The following is a 15,939-nucleotide window of genomic DNA, read 5'->3' as shown; positions in this document are numbered from 1 at the left end:
GGGAAGGGAGTAATAGCTAGACCATTCTGTCTCCATGGGGTAACACTTGAGGGTGGTGGTACTGCCGTGACAGTGGAGGATTTTTGTTTGGTTTTTTAATTCTCCATTGAACTAGAAGTTAGTGCTCAGTGAAGAACTACACACAGACATGGATTTCCTAAAAATAAGAAAAAAAAATACAGTGGTAACCCGATGAAGCAATCCCCAGATTGCAATGTATTTTCCTTATTTTCACAGTGCCCAGAGAAACTAACCTGCTTTTCCAGTGAAACAGAAAAGTATTCTAAGCAAATCTGGGGCAATTGATTTGCATTCCGTTGGTGTCTGAAACTTTTTCAGGCCAAAGCTCAAGCAGGATGTAAAGTTCAGCATGCAGGTGACAGGCTAAAAGTGAACATGTGACTGTCTGGAATGTATGTTGTCAACATTTGTGGCTGATAAGAAGCAGAAAATTCAGACACGTTTACCTTTTAATCAGGAAGAATGACTATAACAGAATCAAAAGGCCTTTGCGTGAAATCCAGGACAAATGGCAATGCAGAAATAAGGTATGTTTGTCATTTTAAATACTTTTAAGAGGAGAAATGGATAGTCACCTAGGTGCAGATGCTACACTGAGGCACTAATGAGTGGAGTAATATAGTTTTCCTGTAGTTTTTTAAATGAAAAACAAAATCATTAAGAGATGATGTGTAGTGAAATGTTTTGAGACGTATGTTTTCCCCTTCCCTAAATAAGCCTGAAATGAGAGTCTTAGAGCCTATGTTTTGAAATGGATGAAATTGTGGAATTTGAGGTTCCGTAGCCTGCTATGGTGGTGCTGTGGGGTACGTAATACTTTGAGATAAAGTTTGATCTATTTGCTGTTCTCCCTAATGAGATAACTAGTTTTCTGGGGGAAAAATGCTTTAAGCTGTAAGGAGTTCATGCTCTAATGTCAAGAGAACCCCTATTCAGTCTTCAGTTTGTCAGCCATGACGGAGGCTGTCATGCATAGAGAAGTGTACTGTATTAAGTGCATCTCAATTGTTACGATTAAAAAAAAAAAAATGGACCATTGACAATGTACTAAGGCTTTTGCCAGATGGTGTGAGCTATTCAAGAAGTAGCTGCTCTCATCAATTTTAAGATAGCATAAAAACTTCTACAACCAGCATAAAGTACGTTCTATGTACAGAGCAACCCAAGTCCACTTCAGATCTGTCTTGTGGCGTGCTTCACTTTTGGAAACTGACAGTTCTTCTATCCTGTCACGTTTACTGGGGATTTTAGGTATCCTAGCACCTTTAGAAGACTTGTAGCACTAACTTTTTTAAAACCTTTCATATTTTTCTTGTCACTTGACTTTAAGTAACAACAGATAATAAATACATGAAGAAAGCTGGAAGTCTAGGTTTGTATCTTTCTCTCTTACTTTGTGTCATGGAAGATTCTAAAAAGAGGTCCGTCAGGTCAAAAGGATTGAGAATGGTTGAAATAATAAAAATCCACATCCCTTGCAGAAACTCCTTCATGTATCTGACTTCCACAGTTTGGGATGTGGGTAGATAGCTAAGTGAGGCAGGTCCCTGTAAGAACTGCTTTTCAGGGCATTATACAGCTTCAGACTTTGAGTTCTTTGTATATATCATTAGTATGATGGGCAACTTTGGCACTGGCTCTTCCAAATTGCTGTTCTACTTTGTCTTAAATGCAGGAGTGAGTTTGGCTGTAGAAACTGAAGAAAATGCAGAGATAAGTAAATGTTCTGAGATCATCACAAAAATCCCATGGGGACAGCTGTGTTTTGGCCTTAATAGGAATTGCCCAAGCAGTTGTCCTTGTGTGTAGAAGAATCAGTTGCCCAGTTTTAGGCCAAAGCCACTTTTAACTGCTGGGAGATACAACATTGGAAACTGGAGTTTATTGGGAAAAATTAGAACTTAATCATAACTACTGTGTTGGAGGCACTAGAGGACACTGCAGGAACAGGCAACACTTAAACTTCCCTTTTTGCCAGAGCATTGCTTTGCATATGAATTTATCTTGGTGTTGCAAGTTTGAAAAGTTGCCATGCTATGAGACTTCAGCTTCAGGAAGAGCAGACAAAAATCTTAGAAGGGTATCATCATCTCTTGTTAAGATGGAAAATTGCCTCTTTGGCAATAGCAGTATTTATGGGGTAATTAACTTATCCACAGGATCGTCCTTGAATCCCTCCTCTTTTATAATGTCTTTTGAGAGGACAGGCAAGTAATTCAAAGATCAGAACTTATTTTTAGGTTTAGTCTGAGACTGAAATAAACTGAGAGGGCTGAGTAGTATTATGATAAACAGGGAGTAAAACAGCAACAGGAAATAGGGGGTCTTTGGTAATGAGTTCCAGCCACTCTTGAAACAGAAAGCCAGAGAAGGCATTACTTGAAAATAGTTTCTCAGTGACAGCTTAATAATTTTTAGCTTGTTATTCAACATTAAAAGGGAACAGTTTCTGCAGATTTATACTATTCTTGAAAGATCCTTTTTAAAGATCATTTAGCAAGTTATATTTTTGAAGTTTTTAGAGTTACATTGTTCTTGTTGCTAACCGATCTGCTGTTTAAAAAAACCAGATGTTTGGGGGAGAGTCCGAAGTTTATACGGTTGTGTGTTATATATACATCTGTGAGAAGCATTTGGGATAAGACTGTGGGACAGAGGCAGAAGATTTAGCTTAAAATGTGAACACGCATTCAAGATTTTAGAAGTTGAGGGTTGAAGGGGGAAGAAGTCACAGCTATATTCTGCAGAACAAAGCAGTGCGCTTGCTTCCAAAAGTTTCTTTTAACCCTGGGAATGTGACTGCTGAGATGGGCCCAAAGCATGGATGGTGAGATTGATATTTACAAGCACTTCACGTGGCTGAAGAGGGTAAGTGATTTGCTGGGCTTTGTCTTCTCTTTGTAAATGCACTTTAGCAAATCTTAGTCAGAATTCTCAGCTTTGTGAAAGGAAAGGTATTGAGTGCCTCAGACATAAAATATTGTAAGTTTCTTCACGAGAAATGAATTAAAGATGTTTCTTCATGTAGGAGGAGGAGGCTTAGGGAGGGGGGAGAGAATCAGCTGTCTTTGTCTTTAAAAATGAAACTCTAGGATCAAACTTTGAACAAATGGCAATAGATTCTAGCAAGTGCTCGTGCTTTTCTGAGGTTGTAATACAACAAAGCAAATCCTGCATGGGAATGTATGGCAAAAAAGGAGAATATGTTGATTACCATGTTGTGCTTTAAAATGAAAAATTATTTGTACTAGTTCTTCACTTAACCAATTCTTTGTCAGGGTAACTGTATGAGATCTTTTAGGATGCCTTTGTTTTGGATAAAAATGGTGGTACTTTCTTCCTGTGTATGTTACTCTGATAAAATTACCTTTTTTAAAAAGGCAATGCTACTAAAATCTGAATTTTGTGATGAACTGTCCGAACATGAATTAACTGCGTGAGATTGTTTTTGTCTTCCTATAAAAGGAAAAAAGTAAGTTTGTGCAGTTGTCTCATCACCTTGGAAAAATCATTTAGTTTTTGTTAGCTTTTAGATTTTTTAGGTTCTAAGTATTTATTTATCAGTGTTTGAAAAATCCATAAATGGGATGCGAACAGATCCTTCACAGTATACTGTTTTTTAATTAAAATATTAATTTAATTGTGTGTCATGTAAGCAGCACATCCTCTCCTTATACTTTTAACCTGTGTGTATTTTTCTTGCAAATTCTATGCACGCCATTTATGTTAGTGCTTCTGTATGGCACTAGATTAAAAACACACATGTATACATACGCATATGCACTCTGTTTTTTTTACTAGCTGTATAAACATAAAATGTAGGTAAATACTTATGTGAAATGTGATTAGGAACTTTAATTTGGGTAGTTTCTTGAATGAATATAAAATATTCATTATGTAATGTCAGTCTTTAATAAAAGCTTAAGAATCTTGAGGTTAATTTACAAAATATTTACATCAGGTTCTGGAAACTTTTACATTTCTGGAGTGTGGATGGGGTGGGGATTAAATGGGGAGTGAGTGGGATAGTGAAGGAGAAGAGACAACAGGAAGTAGCAGTTGGTAACATTATACTATTAGTTTAACCTGTGCTCTGTGCAGTTAAAGCTAAGTAACTCTTTAGTGTTTTCTGAGTTCACATATTAATTTGTTATTTAAATGAGGTTTTGAATACGGTATGTCTGCCACCCCTGCCTGCTGGTTTAAATTTCATTTCTAAAAAGATAGGTCTGCTAACAAAAGGCTAAGGTGTGCTGTTACCCTGAATGCCACACAACCTGATACACGGAGGACAATAACGTAATTGTTACGTTGAGAAAGGGATCAAGAAATAGCTTCAGTGAAGAAAGTCTCACACTGAAATGTTCACAGATTTGGAGGGGTTAACACGAGGTGTCTTTGGGATGATTTTCAAGTACTATGTTCAGAAAGGATACTGTGTTCAAATGTAGCACAGGCTTTTACAGAAATTAATAATGCTATTACTGTGGTTGCATGTAATTCCTTTTATGTAGGATACATAAAGGAGAATATCAATACTGCTGCTTTTCCTTGCAAGCTCTTTACGGTGAGCACATGTGGGGGAAGGGAAGAGAAATGAAAATGATCTTGCATTGTTCCCAGGAGAACTTAAGCAGTCTGCTCTCAAATTCCTTTGACAAGTGTTTTTAAAAAAAGTTGAAACAATCTAAGTTGCTTATTTAATTCTCATATTCAAGAATCCTAATGTCACATGTCTGGCACTGATTGTGATAGCATAGAAAGATTTCAGGCCCTGCAATCATAAACTGTTTAATTCAAAACACACCATTAGCTCTTTGGCTAATAATGAAGGTATGAGTACCCTCCAGAGTAACAAATGGCGCTTAACAGAGAGTTACTGCAACAGACTTCCATAAACCCTTGGTGAAGGTATGCCAAAGCTCGCTCCAATTTCATCATTAGCAGAAATCACTTCAGAGACCAGGATCAGTTTTGACGTTGCAGTTGGTTAGCTAAGCTAGATTTGCATGGTATCTGTGGCTTGGACTGGGTTAGGGCAGCAAACAAATACAAAAATCATGAGATCCAGGCAGGCAAAATGACAGATGTAACTGCTATTTTCAGATGCTTAGAATAGAGGATCTGGTTTTAAGCAGTAGTCTTGTAACAGAATGTGTATAGTAGCATCATGCAACAGGAGCAGGGACAAAGCAATATTTAGATCAAATTGAAATAAGGTGTCACCACACTCCAGCTCTTTCCATTGGACTTTCTTGATGTTCAAATGACAGAGTGGGCAGCAAAATGTAAGAGCAGATGGACAGAGCCAAAAAAAAATTTAGCCTTGTCTCAGTTGTATATGAGGCACAGTTAATGTGTTTTCCTTTGTTTACTGTTTTTTCTGCCTTTTGCCAGTAATAAAAAATATTAGTCTGCAGTAGTATTTCTCACAAGAGAAAGAAGTTTCTCTGATAATATCTTACCTAATATCAGAAAGACAAAACTTTGCAATGGTACAGCTATACTGTACTTCATGACATGTGATACTTTGATGGCAATTTCAGAACTGTCCTGGTTAGCTTATTCAGGCTGAGAAGCTGCATATCATCTGACATAGGCACATAGTACTGCCCTGGTTTCACGCAGTGTTATAGGAGTTTGTAACAATGCAGATATTCAAGGATACCTTGTTAGTAAGACAAAAAGCCTGGCTAAGGAGGTCACAGGAATTATTAAGGGAGGCATGTCTTTCAGCAGTCTGTTTCTAGGAGGATATGGAAAAGTTCTTGTGTATATACAGTGCACTTTAACATTACAGCTAAGGCAGCAGCATAGTTCTCATAAAGTAGTTGGTGAGCAGTTTGTTGGAAGCGTTTTGCAGATAACTGATGTTGGTTTCTTTTACAGGGCCTGAGCATAAATCTGTCATTGTTAAAAGTTTCGGTTGCAAGCTAAGGAACCTGAGACACTCCCTACTACCTGAAGCTGAAAGTGTCTCATCTTTAGCAAACTTTATTTGGTTTTCCCAAGGGATTTGGGTTAGAAGGTTCACATACAATTTCATCTGTTGTCCTGTTGCTTTATTCTTATCTTTCCATCTGGCCTTAATTCAAACACACCATTCCGAATAAAAATGGCACAACCCCCATTTTGGTAGGCAGGCATGTGGGTATAACCACAAATTATTAACAAGCATCACAAACATAAATGCTAATATTTACTACAAACAGTATTATGGGCTCTCTAAGGACATTGTAAATAAACTGAGCTATTTGAACTGCAGTGGATGGAGTGTAGCAAAATGGAAAGTCTCTTGGCTCTGGAAAACTTTGTACAGTGGTAAGATGTCTCATTTTGAAAGAGAGATGCCTTCATATGAAGTAGAGGCACCTGATGACTCTTGTAGCTTGCTTTAGACTTACCTTTTGAAGTGCATGCAGCACAGAGCTGATGGCTGACCTGAAATAGGTGTACACTATTCTTATGCTTTTCCTTCCTTTCCTTTCTTCCAGAAGCTATTCATAACCTGTACTAGCAAGAGGTAGAGCGATCAAACCCATGCTATAGCCATTAAGCTCATGATATTGAGGGTGAATCTTATGCCTTCTGTAAGGATATCTTCCTTTAAGTAACGTAACTGTCTGGAGGAGAAAATAACTATTAGTATTGGGAAAGATTATGCAGATAAAATATAAATATTTGGTCAAAAATCTTCTAATTTAAGGACTACAGAAATTTACCTAGCTTTGTCTTTACTTAATTTCAGACTATATGTTGTTAGCTTTTTCAAAGTGACTGCCGCTTTCACTTAACCAAGGAACAATGGCAAATAGAAAATCCTGTTGTTGCTTTATTAATTGCCTTCAGATGAAAGGCAAGGATCGAAGATCCAGAAATCATGTTCCAGCCTTCTCCTCCTTCTCAATACACTGAGTGAATGTACATATATTCAGATGGGTGAGTATTTGAGGTAGCACTAACATGCCAAGAGATTAAATTTGTATTACATCCATAGTCAGATGCCAAAATAAAAATGTTTACTGTGTGGACTACTCACTCATTGCAACACAATAGCAACTACTGTGACTCATAACATCAATTCCGCTGACCCAAAAGAGTAAAAGAGATGGAAAGTCCATACTCTTCTAAATATTATCAACTCCTACTAGGCTGGAAAAAGTCTGTAGTATACGTTTTCTTGTATTGAAATATAATACTACAGTCTGTGTGCTGCTTGTAGTTTGTGAGAAAACTGACTGGTTGAACTCTGCTGGCTATACTCCTTGTTTTGAGCTTCTGAACTGCAACAAAAGACAATATGTCAAGCATGTCCCTAATCTTCCCCATTAATGCAAGTATTACAGTTGCCACAGGCATCTTATTCAATTATCAGTGGAGCTGAAGGTGATTCATGTGACTGAATAAGAAGAGAGGAGGGTTATGACATAATCTGTCTTCTAAAGGAGGCGGGTGACTTGTTGAAAAAGCTTACAAATCACCACTCTAACTGACTGCCAGGTTTCTTCTCCCAGCTCCTCCCCACTCCACAGCCCAATATGAGATCCATGGTATTAGTGACAAATTTCTGTGTAACAGCTTGCTGATCAACTTCAGAAGCTGGTATTTTTGCTTTAAAATTAGCTGTGTTGGAGATTCTTTGAGCTGAAACTGAAACAGCACACAAGGAGAACATAAACCCTGTATTCAATTTTATTATCTTCCATATGTGCTTGCTTTAAGGGGCTTACTTTTACAGCCTATCAAGATTCAGCTAGAAGTTCTGTTACAGAAACTTCTGAACAGAACATCTGTACAGAAGTGCTATACAATGGTTGTCATTCTGTTCTGACAATAAGCTGCATTCTGAATTGTTTCCTATTAAAATAACATGCAAGAAAACATAACAGTCCATGCTTACCAGTCTCTGAGAAGGCTGTTGAAAATTAAGATAGCTGAGTCAATCAAACATTTCTTCCCTTTCTTGCCATACCCTTTTATATTTTTGCTGATTATCCCCATTTTAAATTAAAGCTGTTGAATCATACTCTGAAGTCTGATTTTTTTTGTGTGTGTGTGTGTCATATATTCTGGAGGAATATTTAAGTGTTTTTCTTGGAAAAGGACTCTAATTACTTGATCATGTAAGTGATACTTAGGCAGTCAAGTTTCCATCAGCTTTTTTCCCCTTTTTCCCCTTTTTCCCCTTTTTCCCCTTTTTCCCCTTTTTCCCCTTTTTCCCCTTTTTCCCCTTTTTCCCCTTTTTCCCCTTTTTCCCCTTTTTCCCCTTTTTCCCCTTTTTCCCCTTTTTCCCCTTTTTCCCCTTTTTCCCCTTTTTCCCCTTTTTCCCCTTTTTCCCCTTTTTCCCCTTTTTCCCCTTTTTCCCCTTTTTCCCCTTTTTCCCCTTTTTCCCCTTTTTCCCCTTTTTCCCCTTTTTCCCCTTTTTCCCCTTTTTCCCCTTTTTCCCCTTTTTCCCCTTTTTCCCCTTTTTCCCCTTTTTCCCCTTTTTCCCCTTTTTCCCCTTTTTCCCCTTCCCCCTAGAACCGTGAGAAACAGTTGATTTGGAATTGTTTGAGGAAACATTTTATGTTAATATCTGATGATGGGCATTAAACAAAACCCAAAATCTCTATGGAGACAAGTGCTTCAAGACATCACTTTGTAGCTCCCTTAGGCAAAGTATTTATGGTATACACTTGACTTTTCATCTGCAGTGGTAGTACCATCAAGGTAGTTTCAACCACCTTGTCTTAGCATATCTTTCCTTCTACTTTGTTATCACATGTTATCATAAACTTTTTTACATGTTCCATGCAATTTCTCTCATTCTTTCATTACAAGAAATAGAATTTAACTTATTTAGCTTATAATTTGTGGAGCCCAGGTAATGATTTTTGGTTTTTAAGGCTACATCTTCTGAAATAATATCTTTGTGGAAAATCTTGGTGATTCAGCCTTTTGGTCATGTGGTTACACAAGTCTAGTGTTTATTGTTTGTGAGCTCTTACACAAACTCGAGTGGTTTGTAGTCTTATGACTTTAGTATTATAGGTCCTGTATTCAGTTGCTGCTGATATGTTGCTGCACAACTGCAGAATGCACTCCAACCATGCACAGATGGCCTTGGTTCATATTACATTGTTTTATCTTGTCTTTATACATGCCACAAAGATTTGCCAAGTCTTAAACAACTGCTGTGTGTCAATCAGCCACTTTTATTTAGCAGGTAATTTTCTGTCAACTGCACTTTCCTGTACTTATCTGAGCACTCTCTGGCTGACCTATTGGCAGGGTTGATTCCCCCCCACCCCTTCCCCCTTTTCTGTTCACATGGGTGTGATTCACTAGGTTTTACATGGGTATTGAGTATTGGACTTCCAGCAGAGGATATTTCACAGTAACTCAGTGCAGCAGACGTCATCGGAGGCTATACGTTTGGTAAATGTGAGTGTAGTAAAATATCTTATTTGTGATTTGATGTTGAACTAATTCTTAATTACTGATTATATTAAATGTTGAACTCTGTTTTGCATTCATGACAGATTGGTTATGTAAAAATGTGTTGGCAGTAATTTAACTCACTGTGCCTGTAAGGCTGGGGGGGGGCGGTTACACAAGTGGTTGCAGGTCTATTTCTTAAATCTAGCATAGGAAAATAGCAAATGACGGCAGGAGAAAGGGTGCAAAATCTACCTGATTAGACGGTCTTCATCACTAGGTTTTGTCATTAGGAGAATCTTTTCCTGCCTAGCAGTGTGCTGTTCTTCCCTGAATACTTGATGTTCTAGGTGCAGGAAAGTCTCCCCTACCATTGTGTGTGAGCCAGAGACATACTGGGGAAGGCCTGTGGGCTCTCCATTGAGAAAACTCATTTAATGGTATGTAATGGAGTTTTAACGTTAATGGAAACGTAGCCGCTAAGGCTAAAGATTTTGGATTCTAAAGTGCAATATAAGACTTGGCTCTGCAAGTGGAGTAACAACCCAGGCAGAATGGCTGGCAGTATGATTGAGGATGCATAGCTGAGGTCAAAGGATTATCTAGGCAGACGTACAGAAATGAATGTTGGCTACTTATGAGGATTCCGTATTTTCATTATAGTACTACAAAAGTTAATAAGGAATGAACACCAAGACCATATGGACTGACTGACTGACTGACCAACTTCTAATACAAAGGGCCTAAGTTAACCTGAAGATGCATGTTTTATAAACACAGTGGGCGGTTTTGGGGTATGTGGGGGTGTGGTATTTTTTTAATAAAAGGAGAAGGCTTGAAAAAATTACATTGAGATGTTAGGAAAGATGGAAAGAAATGTTAGGACACAGAAATTCTAAAAAAATTAAAACTAGTTAGGAGAGGAAAACGAGTAAAGTCACCATATCTTTAAGGGCATTATGTACTTACACAGTGCCACTGTGTAGGTACACCTACAGGTGCCACTGTAAAACTTATTAATTTTCCTGAGACTCCTGTTCGTGTATAAGTTATGCACTCAGATGTGCATATTTAAAGCCATTTCTTAGAGGTCTTGAATCTTAGTTGGACCTACTATAAACTGGTAAAAAGCTAGTGAGAAAAGTATATTCTGAGTCGAGTTAAGATATTCTTCTTTTGATCGATGCTGGTAAGGTGTGGAGTGAGGTTCTGCACATTCTGTTCTTCAGTGTTCTTGTTGACCCTCTGAAACAGGGAATAAGGACCAAGCGTAGTGAATTTATAGGTGATTCTAGTTAAGCAGGGCCTTGCAGCCATGCTAAAGGACAGGATTAAAACATAGGAAGAGCCTGATACATAGGAAAACAGTATAAATAATAGGATGCAATTCAGTGTAGACTGGTGCAAGGTTATACATTTAAGCAGAAACAATGAGTAAACACAGGATGAAGAACAGGATGCTAGCTAAATAAGAGCATTAAGAAAGGCTCTGGAAGTCATGGGTCCGAGGCTGAAAATATATCAGCGTTACTATATGGCTGACGTGAAAAGAAATATGGCCAAAGAGTTTGAAAAGGTTTTTTTCCACTCTAGCCATTTTTAGCTAGAGTCCTGTGTCTACCCTTAGGCACATAATTTCAAAAGGAATCAAGGAACTGGTGAAGAGGAACCAAAAGAAGGCAACAAAACAGATCTCGAAAAATTAACGTGTGAGGAGAAGACAGAAAAACTTATGTTTGTTTAGCCCAAAGAGGGACCTGCTAATTAGAGACTACAGATAGTCTTCAAATACATAAAAAATTCCTGAAGCGAAGGACCTTTTTTTTAATCCATGGTGGTATGATAAGAAGCAGTAGGTTGAAGTTGAAGAGATGATTCAGGTTAGACATTAAGAAAAACACTCTAATGATGGGTAGCTAAGAAGTAGATTATATGGGGAGGCTGTGTAATGCATTTCTGGAGGCCTTTAGGAGTAGGCAAGACAAGAATAGTGCAAATAATCATCTGTCCTCGGATGGAATAATGAAACAGATGATCTCTTCAGGCACCTTTTAGTCCTGTTTGTTAGTCTGTCTTTGTGATTCTCTCAATTCCTTTCAAAAATATCAGAGACAAGGGTGCTCAGTTCCTCACAGCTCAGCTCATAAAGATGCCACACTTACATCTAGTTCAGCACTTTATGCCTTGAAAAGTGTCTTTTAGCTTTTGGTTGGATAAATATTTGATTTCTTGATTTGCATTAATGAGCACCATGTTTATTTTCTTCATCTGTTTTACATTTGGGCCTGCAGACCTCAGTGGAGATCAAGAAGCCATGAATATATTTAATATTTAAAAAAAAAAAAAACTATTCACAAATGTTCAGTTGAAAAAGACAGTTGGGGGGAGGATTATAATTATATTGGTGCCATTGTACAAGCACCTATAAATGAGTAGTCAGCTGCAGACTAGTGTAGTTGAAGAGAACTCAGTGAAGCTGGATTCTTGTGTTAGCTGAAAAGCCAGCCAAAGTGTTTTATTCCCCAGCAGAAATGCATTGCCTGCAGCGGAGCTGGGAAACGAACTGCTGAGGGCTCATGTTACTTTCGATGCTTTAAGCAAACAGCTCCATTCCCAGTTACACAATGTTTTAGTATGCAGGATGAAGCTATGGGACTCTTCTAAACTTTTTAAAATAAATATGCAGATTTTTTTTTTTTTAGTTGTGGTGTTTGTCTCTGGAGTATTAAAATTCACAGGAAATGGGACATAATAGTTAGAAACAGGCCATATTTTAGAAGGTCTTGCTCCTTAGAGCCATTTAGAAATCCATAAGTGATTACGTAGCTAGAGTAGTTCCTGATAAGAATTTGATAATTTAAATAATTTGTTAATTGCTAACAAAAAAATTATACTTTTCTTTCAGTAATTTCTAGGAATAGTATAATACATATGACAATTTTTACCATTTTAAAATAAACACCAAGATTCCTTGACTTTGGCTAAAGACTGTTGAGACCAGATATTTCAAATTAAATGTTTTTTGTCTTGATAAGATGGCATTTCCCAATGAAACAGTAATTTGCTAGAAAATACCAAATCTATTCCTATACCATTCTTGGTTGCTGGAAATGAGAAAGTATTCAAAATCAAGCTAAAAAAAGGTACATACGAAAGGGTTAATGCATATGAAATAAACAGTTTTATCTGTAGATACATTTTTGCATGGTTTTTTGCATTATAACAACCACTCAATTTATATCAATTTTTATTAACTATTGCTTGAAATTTTATTATTAACTGTAACTTTTCCCCCAGTCACAGGTGAATCATCATTCATCTAATAATGAAACCTATCAAGAAAGATTGGCACGATTAGAAGGTGATAAAGAGTCGCTCATACTGCAGGTATGTCTTAAAGAGAACATTGTCTATGTAGTTGATATTTAGTGAATAAAAGCTGAAGTGACAGCGTATTTTCTGTTAAACAAATGTTAGCTTGTCACCATATGTAACTGATTTTTAGTCAGGAATTAATTTATAATTTGTATAATCCATCTGATTGGTTTCATGGTGGGGTAACTGGGTAGAGGGGAGGTGAGTAACAGCAGTAAGAGGGAAAAGAATGACAAAGGAAAAAAACGAACTTAAAAATAATGCTGTGAAGTCCCAAGACAATGCTGTGGTAGTGGTTCTCAGTCTAGGTTTGCTAGGTTGTACCAGTTGATTTTCTAGGTTCTGTGTGCCACCATTTTTAATTAACTGGAAGACTGGCAGGTAGATAGAACTAATATTTTTCCTGCTTGTATACTGTACCAAAGTTGCTTTACATCATCAAAAAGCTTAAGAGGGTGGTAAAGGGGGAAAAAGAAAATTTGACAGTAAAAGGCATGCCTAAGCTCTTCCAGGTTTCCCGTTTCCCAGCTTACCAAGCCTTTTTCAAACAGGTCCCCTGAACCATATAAGTTTTCCTCCTGGAGAAAACATGTCGTACAACTTAAAATAAAAAAAACTTAATTATTTTTGCCTGGATATTTTCACTATTACTAAACTGTACATTACATGCTTTTTAAAACTGAAGCTGGAGATTCTTTAAATGGTCTTTGCATATCCTTTCTCTTTATGTTTACAAAAGCATATTATAAGCATATATATTTATAGCAAACAAAACTTAACTATACTGGGTAGGTGTTCTCCGTACTTTCAGTTACTAGTTTCTGTAAGCATGTTTTATCCTGTATGTTCTGTTCACACTTGTGTTAATTTACTGAGCAGAATTCTCACTGCTGTTAAGTAAACAATAAATGGTTTGTGAGACATAAGCTTAGGCTTGGTTGGATTTTTTCATTACTGTTAAACTAAAATTGCTGTTACCAAATTTAGAAAAAAAAAAAAAATCCTGAATGAAAAACAAACTTCTGGTGGGAAGTTAAGTGTTTAAGTGTGTGCTGCAAACTCCCTTTTTTCTGAGGGGGAATCAGGTCAGGGGAGACAACATCACAACTGATATTTATTAGAACACCTTTTATTGATCAAGTGGTTATTAACTGTAACATTTTGTTGTTTGCTATTATTAATAGAATCTTTTCACACAGTACATTCACTTCTCACACAGTTCACTCGCACACATGCGTGCGCATTCATAATTGGAACAACAATTAGGAGGCCAAACCCAGCTGTTTACTCAGAAGCAGAGGGCTGTAGTGATGCACCTGTGGCTTTGTCCCTGAAGGCCTCCTTTGTTTCATCACATGAGCGTATAGTCCTGTAATCTTTGTCTGCATATAGCAGCCACTGTCGCCTTGGATGTGGTTCATGCTATACAGCCGGTTGTTGATGGTCATGCGTGCTGGTGGGCTTGTGCAGATTTGGCAGAATCTTGGTGTTCAAAGTGTATCAGCTTTTGTGGATTTAACAGGACCACTTAGACCGGCAATCAAGAGGCTTAGTCAATATTTATGCATTTTCCTATCCCACTGCACAGTATTGCAGTAGAACTCCAAAAACCCCAGGCAAATAACACAGATGAAAACCTTAGTCTGATAGATGAATATCAACAACGACAACAAAAAACAAGGTGCCAAGATGGAGCTGGGGTTACAACCTGGTTTACACCAGTTCTGCATATTCTATCTAGGCAGTCAAATATGAGGAACACAGGCAAGTCCCATGCTGAGGTTACACTGGCCTGAGGGAGCCTGCTGGTACAAACCTGGCTCCTGGGTGTGACCATTGGCACAAAGGATGAGAAAGTGATGGGAAACAGAGCACCTCTATTCTATAGTTCATGGTGCATTGTGCCAGTGACTGTGGTCCATAGCTATGATCTATAGGGAATATGAGGCTGGGAGCACTCCAGTCTTGCATCAGACTTGCTGCAGAAGAAGCAGTACAAGGCACCTTGTAGTGGGCACAGTTATTGCCCACTATCTCTGTCCACCAAGGCTGAGTCAAACAGTGCACCTTGAAATCTGCTTCCACTCTTCAGTCTGTAGTGGAGGCTGGAAATGCTGCAGCATCTGGGGTACTTTCTTATAGCTCAGTGTCTGCGCATAGGAGCTAATGTACTTCATTAGGTGTTTGGTTTGTTTGGGTTTTTTCCCACAAAGATGTTTTAAACCCTTATACCATTTGATTTTTAGCTAATTGTTCAAAACGCCTCACTTCTATAGATATTTACAGAAAATGTATTATCTACAGGCTGACTCTTGCGGGTATTGCACTGCTAAGGCAAGATGGACTTGCCAGTGTAGCATATGCTGGGGTTATGTTCTGTCTGCAGCCTACTGATTCCCTGGAGAGTCTGGCAGATGGGATCCTGAACAGAGGGGAAAATATGAGCTCGAAGTGGCTAATGTGCCTCTCAGCCTAACTACTGGAACATCCAACACATGCTTCTAAAGCTGCTAAGGTTTTACTAAATTCCTTCGCAGGTCACATTTAACATACAGAGTTTTCCTTACAGGTTACAATGCTAGTTGGAACCTAACCCGACCCTTTAAGTAGAGCTTGTTTTCTTTCTCTGGAACCTGCATCAGACTGAAGGAGCGGATTCTGTTTGTTTCTTCTTGCTTTCTGGGGTTTTTTTGTGTGTGTGTGTGCCACCACTCATTTAATGGGAGCAAAACAAAAAAGTAGACAAGGAACAGACTTCCTTGCGGGGAGTTTTTGTCCAGCCCCAGCTTGGATGTGTCCTCCTGCCGTCTGCCTCCACCTACTCCTTCCTGTGATGACATCCTGCTTTCATCTGTACTGCCCTACAGCCACCTACTTTAAAGACAAAAAAATAAAAGTCCTATTTTTTTCTTTTCTATGTTCCTTTCCCAGGCATGCTTGTCACTATATTTGCAGGTAAAACAAATACAGATCACTCAGTCACTCCCTCTGCAGCTTCCCTGAAGTGAACTTAGTTGTTCATTGATTGGGTTTTAGAAATGCTGCATAGCGGGTACATCTTAAAGGTTTCACTTCCACATACTGGACCTTTTTTTTTTTTTTTTTTTTTTTTTTTAAAAAAAGGGG

The 15,939-nt window shown here is 38.0% G+C and overlaps 1 protein-coding gene across 1 annotated transcript in view; it reads left to right on the top strand.

Moving 5' to 3' along the window:
- The window catches only part of PPFIBP2 (PPFIA binding protein 2), a 113,117-nt gene that overhangs the window by 45,524 nt on the left and 51,654 nt on the right, over positions 1-15,939 (top strand). Inside the window, exon 4 of the mRNA XM_009288847.2 lies at positions 12,736-12,825. Coding sequence (XP_009287122.1) covers positions 12,736-12,825 — 90 coding nt within the window. The remainder of the gene's footprint in view (positions 1-12,735; positions 12,826-15,939) is intronic.

The sequence above is a fragment of the Aptenodytes forsteri genome, unplaced genomic scaffold, assembly GCF_000699145.1.
Source record: "Aptenodytes forsteri isolate BGI_AS27 unplaced genomic scaffold, ASM69914v1 Scaffold8, whole genome shotgun sequence".
Classification (NCBI taxonomy): Eukaryota; Metazoa; Chordata; class Aves; order Sphenisciformes; family Spheniscidae; genus Aptenodytes; species Aptenodytes forsteri.
This window is presented reverse-complemented; position numbering and strand designations above follow the sequence as displayed.